General features: G+C 39.5%; 1 protein-coding gene across 1 annotated transcript in view; it reads right to left on the reverse strand.

Moving 5' to 3' along the window:
- SLC35F2 (solute carrier family 35 member F2) overlaps nucleotides 1-8,269 on the reverse strand; it is a 31,019-nt gene extending 22,750 nt beyond the window's left edge. Inside the window, 3 exon segments of the mRNA XM_035898521.1 lie at nucleotides 5,760-5,932; nucleotides 6,728-6,848; nucleotides 8,245-8,269. Coding sequence (XP_035754414.1) covers nucleotides 5,760-5,932; nucleotides 6,728-6,848; nucleotides 8,245-8,269 — 319 coding nt within the window.
- Between the last annotated feature and the right edge of the window lie 1,206 nt (nucleotides 8,270-9,475).

Genomic DNA, 9,475 nt, shown 5'->3' on the forward strand with positions numbered 1-9,475 from the left:
AAAAAAAAAAACAAGAGCAACAACAATTTTTAAAAGTGGCCTTTGTTAAACTTTGGGGACTAAGTTCATTTCAGAGTAAAATAAACTTTGCTCTCTCCAGAGATTTTTATGGCTTGTGAACAACACGGCCATGAATGCAGAGATATCTGAGACGTCTAAACATGACTTTATGTTCAGCTACTCCTGCTCCAGGCTCCTGCTTTTACTACGATTCTGGGTACACCTCAAGCCTGACCATGACTGTGTGTTCCTGAATTTTTGTCAGCCCCTGAGTTTGCCTCCTCCTTCAGCGAAGCGGAACAGCTGCCTGGAGCGTGCACCGGCCAAGCTGCCCGGCTCCGGAGACACCCACCATTCCTCCCAGGATCAGTACCGCTGCTCCCCCGTGCTGTGTCACCAGTGGAAAGTTGGGAGTGTGTGCATCTAAGGCTGTGCGTCTCCTTCAGATACAGAAGCTCCACAACAGTAACTGGTTTCACTGGTTATGGTGTCTGTTCCAGGGTGAGTGAAATCCCTGGGAGCAGCTGTAGGTTATCAGCAGGCAGGGTGGGTCTGGATGCTTGATGGGCCCCTAGACTGCTAGGCATATGCCTCTTTTTTGACTTAGAAAAGCTGCTGACAAAGAACTATTAGCAATACATTTGTAGAATTCTTTAAAAATAAATTCTTTCCATTCAAAAATTCTATCTAAATTTCAAACTATTTTGAAGTGTGATTGAAATAATCTAAATATTTCTTATGGTTGATTAACTTCTAGAATGGTTGAAGGATAACCCAAAAGTAATGGCACAGCGTTTTTTGCTGCTTTTCAAAAAAAAACTACTTTTGAGCCAAGAACAAATAAAAGGATTAGCACAGCCATAACAAACGAGACAGAGACATAGCTCTCCTATCTTCATCTGCTTTCAACTCCTTTTTGTTAAACCATTTTCTTTCAGCGTGTCCTCCTCCTAAGGAAATCATAAGTTTGAGCAGGCAATAAAAGTAGATAATGGTGAAGTAAAGGCACAGAATTATTTTTAGGTTGGCAGCATCTGCTTTAAGTTTCAGGGAACTTAAGAATGCAATGCCATTGTACGCCTAGACACTTCATATTGCTATGACAAAATTCTACGTTCTGCATTTACCTTATTGACAAAAAGAAAGACAAAAAATATCACACAAATTGAACTTAAAAGCTGAAACTACAGAAGTGATTCGTTATAAAATGTTAAACAAGCATAATTTTAGGGTTTTTAAAATTGGAAGTATTTATGCCACTAGAGGTCCTTCCTGGTCAGATTATGATTTCCTCCACAGTGGGTTTTTGGGGTTTTTTTCTATTTCTTTATCCATGCTACATACAAGAATTACTGTTTTATTATTTTGTTTAATTTAATACATGCTTAGAATAATAGAGTGATTTTTCCTTGATTAAGCTTTTTCAGGGGAAATATCAATGTAAGTATTTTTCAAATATAATTTCTTTAATAAAAGCTCACCGTTTATTATGAAATAAAATATTAAAAAATCAACAATTTCATATTTTCACATTTCCAATTTTTCATCATCTTACACCACCTCTCCAACATAACCACTTTTCTCTTAGAAAAATAAAGGAAGGAAGCAAAGGTCAAACTAATGAGCAAAATTAGGATAAGCAACTGGAACAAAAAACCCATATGTAAGGTAGTTTTTCTCTGCTGCTTCATTATTTTCTTCTTAATTTTCCTAGTTAGAAGACAGTTACAAATGTTTGAAAACTATCTGGAAGAACTGTGCAGCCTTGGGAACTTGAATGATAGCACTGAGATTAAACTTCTCACTACAGAACACACTGTCATTTATCAGGAAATTAGTAACAAAGATTTGTACCATAAGCTCATCATTTGGAAATTATTAGGAACTAAGGCAAAGAAATACTGGCTGTTCCCAGGATGGCCATGAGCTGAAAAGGCCTAATTAGCGGTACAAGGGGCAAACTTAACCCTAGGATGCATCAGCTGGAATCAAGAGAGAGATGAGTTAGACTACAGCAAGTCCTGGAGAGTCTCTTTCTGAAATGTAGTGTATGTGCTGTTCACTCATATTCAAGAAAAATGTGCAGAAGGATGCAAGAGGATCTGTAGGGAGACCACGGGAGCTTGGCTTGTTAGCCTAGCAAAGGACACTGAGGCAGGATGGGACCACCGTCAAAAAACGCCCTGAGAGCAAACCCTAGAAAAAGAAAGAAACTTTTAAAAATAAAAGGCAATGTTAGTACAAGAGCAAACATGGATACATGAAATATTATTAGTTTTAGGCTGAAAATGAGAAGACAGTTTCTTACTAATATCTGCAATACAGCTGCCTCTATTAGGACCATCAGGCGCTGGAACAGATTTTCCATAGGAGTAAGAGAAACAAGAAAATAACTACCTGGCAGCAGGGCATTAGCCCTGATAGCCAAGAGACTCCTTCCCATTCTCTGTCTGCAGAACAAAAGGATTTGCAGACAAAGGAAATCACAGTTTTAAAATTAAAATATTCTAATGCTCTCTAAAATTGGCCATAGAAAAATTACTCTGAGAAACATCACAGTAAGCTACTCAGTGCAAAACCACGCCTTACTGCTGCACTGACATGTCCAGCGGTGCAGTGGTGGCTCTGCTGTCTCTACCAAGAAGGAATATGAAGCAGAATGCGTTTCTACATCGCAACGTCAAAAAAGGGATTAACTGAGCAAAAGGAACCGAACGAGGAAGGGTGTGAATTTCAATATACAGAGAGTTTTATTTAAGATAAAAGATCAAGAATGGAATTTAGGTACTTGATTGTTGTTGAAAATCACCAAAACCAAGGGAAATGGTCAGACAGAGGGGGCATTAGGAGATGGTTAATACGAGGCCACACAGGTCTTTATGCATCACTAATTCTGGTCTCACACACCACCCTCACTTCCCGTTCATCTGAGATGCAAACCCCTGTTTGGAACTGTACCCAGGAAAAAAAATGGGTTTTGGTTGCACACGTAGTGCCCCTGCGGCCTAAGTTAACTGATGTGGGTGGTCATTTCAGTGGTAACTAGTAAAATCTCAAAGGACACTGGCTTCGCACCCAGTCCAAACAGAGCTCCCTCAAATCTTTAGTCTTCCCACACTAACACCAATGTAGATGATATTGGAAGTGCTAATGGAAAAACAAGATTACAGCTTCAAACCATGAGCTATGTCTCAGAAAGGCAGACAAAACAAAGCCCAAGGACCATCAAAATTTTAATCTACTTAGCACATGCTGATAGCATGATTTTTTTTTTTTTTCTGAACACTCGTCCCTGAACTGAAGGAAATTGCTCTTCAATCCTCAGACAGGTTTCTTTCTGAGATTCGTATTCTCCCAGTGGTTTCATGGAACAGCATTTCACACCTCTGACTGTGCAGACGCAGCCTACAATAAGACCTCTCCAACTGGCATCTTCTGTTCTTTGGACTAAATACAATAGTTTTGATTTTTTTAGTTTATCACCCTGATGACTATGAAAATATTTGAAAAGACCCAGCAAATTGCCTAGAGTTTCCTCTATACAGACTGGGGTACAACCCTATCTGAAACCTTTCCACGTTATTTAGGAATTATAGCCCAATGAATATTCCTAAAGTTTGGGAAGACTTTGCATTTTGTTTTCCAGGGAGATAATCCTGGCACTAGGAATTTGGTGGGGATCAAGTGGGTGCACTTGGCTGTATTTTGGTCAGACTGGGCAAAGCACACAAAAGAATGGTTATTCTGGCCTGCATTATAGGCCTGGGATCTGATAACCCAGTGTGCGTTGTGCTCACCATTCAGTTCATGCCTTCAGCATGGGACCCCTGCTCTGGGGTGGGAAGTTGGGAGTCATGCCCTCCAGGGGAACAACTGGCTTTCCTTTTCTTGGATCAACCACTACGCTGAGTCTTCCACCTCCGGCTGTGTGATCCTGCCCCTTCTCTGGTGTTCATCTAATCCTGCAGGGAGCCCATGTGGCTGGTTGAGCCACCAGAAAACATCTTGGGATTTGGGGGGTTGATTTCCTTTTTTTTTTCTTAAGTAAGATTCCTGTCAAGAGGAGGACCTCCAGTTCCAGTGCAAAGGCAGAGGCATACTGGGTAAGAGGTTGGGGTGACAAGAGCAGCCCTGATGCAGATCCATTTTGTCAGGATTGGGTTCTTCTTGGGGATGCATATTTTAGCTGTGTTCCCACCCTATTTTTAATATAACTAGGTTAGGAATTTTAGTCTTTAAAAGAAAATCACTAATGAAGTAGTCTTTTTACCACATTGATCCCATTTTTTTATCAAAATATGCTGTGACACTGCACTCAGTCTTGATATTACAGAAAAAATACAATCAGTGTATAGTTAATTGCAAAACTTGCCATTCTGAGATCCTTCTTAATTAAGACTGCATTTCAGATGACTTGCTGGTCTGTGATGAGATGTTGCCATAATGATCAAGACTAAGCTCACCATGGTGAAGGCCAGAATCCACAACTGATCTACCCTGCACGTGTGTGAATGCCAGATTTTGCATTCTGTGGTTTATCTTTAAATCTTGCCACTTACATACAGACTAGGGCTGAGAAGAGGCTAATCAGGACCTGCTTAAAAACAGGCTTAAGGGTAGGGTGGTATTTTACAGGCAGGTGAGACCCCTGTCTCCACTCCCAACTTAGCAGAAGAGGTGGGACAGTCTTTCAAAGGTTGTTTTTACACGTTTCTGGCACTATCACTTTTCTGTCACACCTTGACGAGAGAGGTGTAGATAAGAACATCTAAGGCAGCTTTGTGATGGTCCACCACAAACAAAACATGGTTTCCAGGCAGAGGAAATTGTTTCATTAGATCGACTAGTATAATTTGAAGAGTTTAGCCTGATGCACAAGCAGTACATCCAATTGGATTTGCAGTCAAGGTGATATTATTAAGATAAGGAACTGAGAAAGTGGTTTTCTGAAAGAGGTTGCACCAGCATATTTTACCTCATCAGTGAAAGACTGGATGTCAGGTAGTATATCATGCAGCTGTACAGGCTGTGATGCACAGATAAATGGCCATGTCTGAGAGAAGCGAAGAAAAGCTAGTTCTGTCATTCCTGTCCATTCTTGGCATATGCTTGTTTTCAAGCATCAAATACACTATCTCTATATTGCATGTATTTAAGGCATGACAGGTTCCCGTTAAAGAATCTGCCTACCCTGAAATGCTCTGTGTGGTATTTGTGGGGTTTATATTGTTCATAAGAACCCAGCTAAATCATTAAATTTCCAGTAATCACACTGTGAGTCTCCTTAGTCCCCAGTATTAGCACTATCAGTAATACAAGTACTAAATATGCTGTGAATTTTATTTATTTTGCACACAAATGTCCTAAGCATTATAAGGCAAGCACACGGATGTAATTCTCCAACTGTTCCGCCCTAATGAATATTTCTTTCAAAGTGTTTCTTAGGGTTTGTCAAAAAATATTCATAGAATTGCAGAATAATTTTGGTTGGAAGGGATCTCTAGAGGCCATCTAGCCCACCCCCCTGCTTAAAGCAGGGTCAGCTGGAGCAGGTTGTTCAGGGCCATGTCCTGTTAAGCTTGAATATCTCCAAGGTTGAAGATTCCACAACTCTCTGGATCCCTGTTTAAGAACCCTCATGGTAAAAAAAAAATAAATCCTTGTATCTAGTCAGAAATTCCCTTGTTGCAAATTGTGATTGTCGGCCTTTGTCCTTCTGCTGTGTGCTTCCAAGAAAAGTCAGGCTCTGTCTTCTCTACATCCTCCTATCAGGAAGGTGAAGGCTGCAAGAAGATCCCCCTTAGCCTTCTCTTCTCCAGGTTTTCTCAGCTTCTCCTCAGATGTCCTCTGCTGCAGACCCCTACCATCTTGGTGGCCTCCACTGGACACCTTCCTATATGCCACTTTCTTTCTTGTACTGGAAAGCCCAAACCTGAACACAATAACACTTATTAAGGTGATCACGCAGGGTGATTTCAGTAGTTTTAATGTCTCAGAAGTATGGTTTCTGACAGTTCCTTTCTGAAGTCTTACACTGCCTTACTTACCTATTGTTTCTTCTTTCTTTTTGCTATTCATACCTATACTGAAGGAAGTGTTACTTATTCTTAGGGAAGACGTTATTCTTAAGGTCAAAACATGCCTTCTGACATTTTAAATCATGCTTGGAGGAAAAGTACTCTGTAGAACCACATTAGGTGTTACACCAGAAAAAGCAGAAATCGAGCATCAACTTCAATGTGGAACCAAGATCAAATTTTTTTTCTTCATTTTAGTTGTTGTCAATATCAACAAAACATGAGTAATACCAGACATTTGACTGGTGTAAAATAAAACTATTATACACATAAGACATATACTATAAGGTTATACAAATAATTCAGAGGTAAACAGCTTTAAAATCTTTTTCCTAAAATGCCTACATATACAAAAGCTATTTCATTCAAATTTCCTGCCTGAAGAAATTTTAGTTAAATAACATGCTCATGTTTTATATCAATTCCTTCTTAGAAAAATAACTACCTTTACTCAAGAACATTCTATTTTGGTATTAAGTATTTAAAGATTATTTTCTTTTTTAAACATGTCTGTTCTTTTATCCATGTTGGAGTTTAGGTCTTGGTATGTTTATTCTGAAGAGTTCCTAAACATTCTTTAAGTAAGGAGAGAGATGAAAATGTTTTCTAAAAGCAGAATAAAAGTTAAAGAGGTTAGGTGTCAACCAGACCTGTGGGACAGCATTCCACTCTCTGTTTTAATCTTGGCAAGATGTTCCACTAACACGTAAATGATGCAAGCTGCGCCTTGAACCTTCACCATGCGGGAAGATATTGGAAGATGCTTTGAACCTACAGTTTAATATACAAGGGAAATTGTTTAGTTGTTCTCATAAGTGAGCACAAAATAAGTGATGTTAATTCACTTTTTTTTTTTGGTCAATATGAGTGTCAGAAAATATTAGTCTTCCAGACGCTTGCAGAGCTTAGTTGCCAGGTTAGGAAAATGTTAAGTACCCACTTAACTTCATGTGTTGAAACAACTTCCTAAATATTTTTGCTAAGAAATGTAACCAGATAGATTTAGCCATTCCTATTCCTTTTCCTATTCCTAATATGATTCCGTTAGGACTAAGAGTGATCGCAGAATTCTTTTTATCTGACAGTCTTAATATATATGCAATCTTGGTAAAATCAATATTATGTTGAAAAATAAGTTAATGATAGAGGAATTTCTCCTGGAGATTTGTTGGGGGAGGGTTTACAAAAATAGAGTATGGTTTTATCTGAAAGCTTAGCTGTTTCACGGTACAGTGTTCTCTACATTTCAGAATTTTATCTCATTTATAACAGTGTAAGGTAGCAATAAGTCTATGAAATTTTCTAGTCTTATCCAAAGATATATAACTTATAACGTTGACCAGGATTTTGTTTGGTTTTTTTCTTACAACTTTTCCTTACACTCTTGCCCTTCAATTCTAGAAACTACAAGTTAGGTCTTTTCACAGGAAATACACAGGCGAAGAGTTGGTATCCAAGACTGATTGACCATGTAACTGAGTACTACGATTGTTGCTTTGTCCTTCTGTTAGGGTATGATAAATGTAATATCTCATGCAAGAAAATTACTTATTTCATCCATGAAAGAAGAAAAAGAATTACTAGAATGATTTACAGGAATTATTTGCATGATTTTATTGTAAAGTCACAATTGCATGAAAAATGTAGTTTTTGTCATGTGTCCTGTTTCTTTTGCTTACAAATTTTTCTCTGTGTGATGTATCTTTGGCTTACAAATTTTTCAGATACCCTCCCCAACAACCACTTTATCCACCAATATCCCTTAGTCCACCATGACCACTCAGCTCACTTATACCCCCAAACCCCTCGCCATTACCCAGTCTACCAAGCCCAACAGTGATAGCAGCCACAACTTCAGCAGTCACATCATGACACCTCAGTATTACAGTGATCACTTCCAAGACACCTTCTGTTTCTATAAGCACTATTTAGTAATCAGTTGTTGTTCAAGTCTCTCAGCATGCTAAGGTATAGTTTTCTTGTTATCTGCAGTGCATTAACAGCGAGTTAAAACTTTTTCAAAGAGCTCTGATAACTTTTACATTCTGAACAGACCGTTGTGCTTCCGGGAGTTGTAAACAGTACAATGTATCAGACAATGCATACTCAAGAAAAAGAACTTCCTACATTTGAAGTCAAATGTGTATTTATTTGTATTTTGACCCACCTGGAACCGTCAGACCTTTTCCCATTTCCGTATGAGTAAGCCAGAACTTTACCAAAAGAAAGAACAAGGCATTCCGCTAATCACAAGCTGGGTTTTGATTAGAGTTACACAGGAATAAATTCAGAGCGATTGCCAAGACTGTACATATACATCTGACTCGAGCTTTGATCTAGTCATACTTCAGGATCACCACAAAGGCTTGTGTAGAGAAATGACCTAAATCAAAGGACCAGGTAGCTGAGCTTGCCAGCTGGCTTTGGCTACTGTGACTATTGGATGTAGGCAAAAAAGGTGTAACAAAAGATGTGTCTACAAATGTTTGAAATAAATGCATCTACTTGAATGAAATATTGAAACCTGAATGTTTGATAAGACTGATGAGGCTTAACAAGTGTTGACCAAGATAAGCTAGTTTTTATCTTCAGGTCCGGCTCAAAGAGAGCTGGTGATTGACCTGTGGAGCCCAGGGGAGAGCTGTGCGTGCGTAGCACTTCCCAGAGAGGGGGCCTGTGTTCATGAAATAACCCTCTTAAAAGTGGCTGGGTAACTGTCCTCCACATTCTCTGATAGTCTCATATGGACAACTGCTTGTACTATAAAACATTAATTATTCTGTTTGTTAGGGCAGTGAATGTGATGCTGTCATTTGAGGAGACTTCAGAGAAGAAAGCGGGGGTAAAGCATCTTAACCACAGCCACTGGAATTTCTTTCTGGAAAAAGTGCTTTTTATCAAAATGATCCATCTGTAAACCTGTCTATGGGTCTGATCCTGAAAACCACTGAGAATCTCCCCAGCACCAAGGGTTTTCCCGTTAGCTTCAGCAAAAAATATTTCACCGAAGTCTTTTTTCCATCTTAAAACGTCATTGGTCACAAACACGCAGACACATCTCTGACATAGCACAGCACTGGCACAACACATCATCGCAACTTCTTACCAAGGTTAATTACTGCTAACGCATCCCCATAAAGCCAGTGTGTTCCGTAAGACACAATGGGCTAAACACAACATGCTTTTAAGGCAAGGTGTAGATTTGGGCAGGTAAAACATGGACTTTTTCTAGCATGCTGTGTTAAAAGGTTTGTTTTCAAAAAGCTCTACTTGAACTTTATTACGTATTTGCCTCACTCCGCTCACGACGGCGGAGGCTGACGACTCCCCCTCAGCGCGGCGGCGGGCGCCCCCTCGCGCCAAAATGGCGCCTGCACCGCGCCGCCCAACGGCTGGGG

Source organism: Egretta garzetta, unplaced genomic scaffold (assembly GCF_000687185.1).
Source record: "Egretta garzetta isolate BGI_Z169 unplaced genomic scaffold, ASM68718v1 scaffold217, whole genome shotgun sequence".
Lineage (NCBI taxonomy): Eukaryota > Metazoa > Chordata > Aves > Pelecaniformes > Ardeidae > Egretta > Egretta garzetta.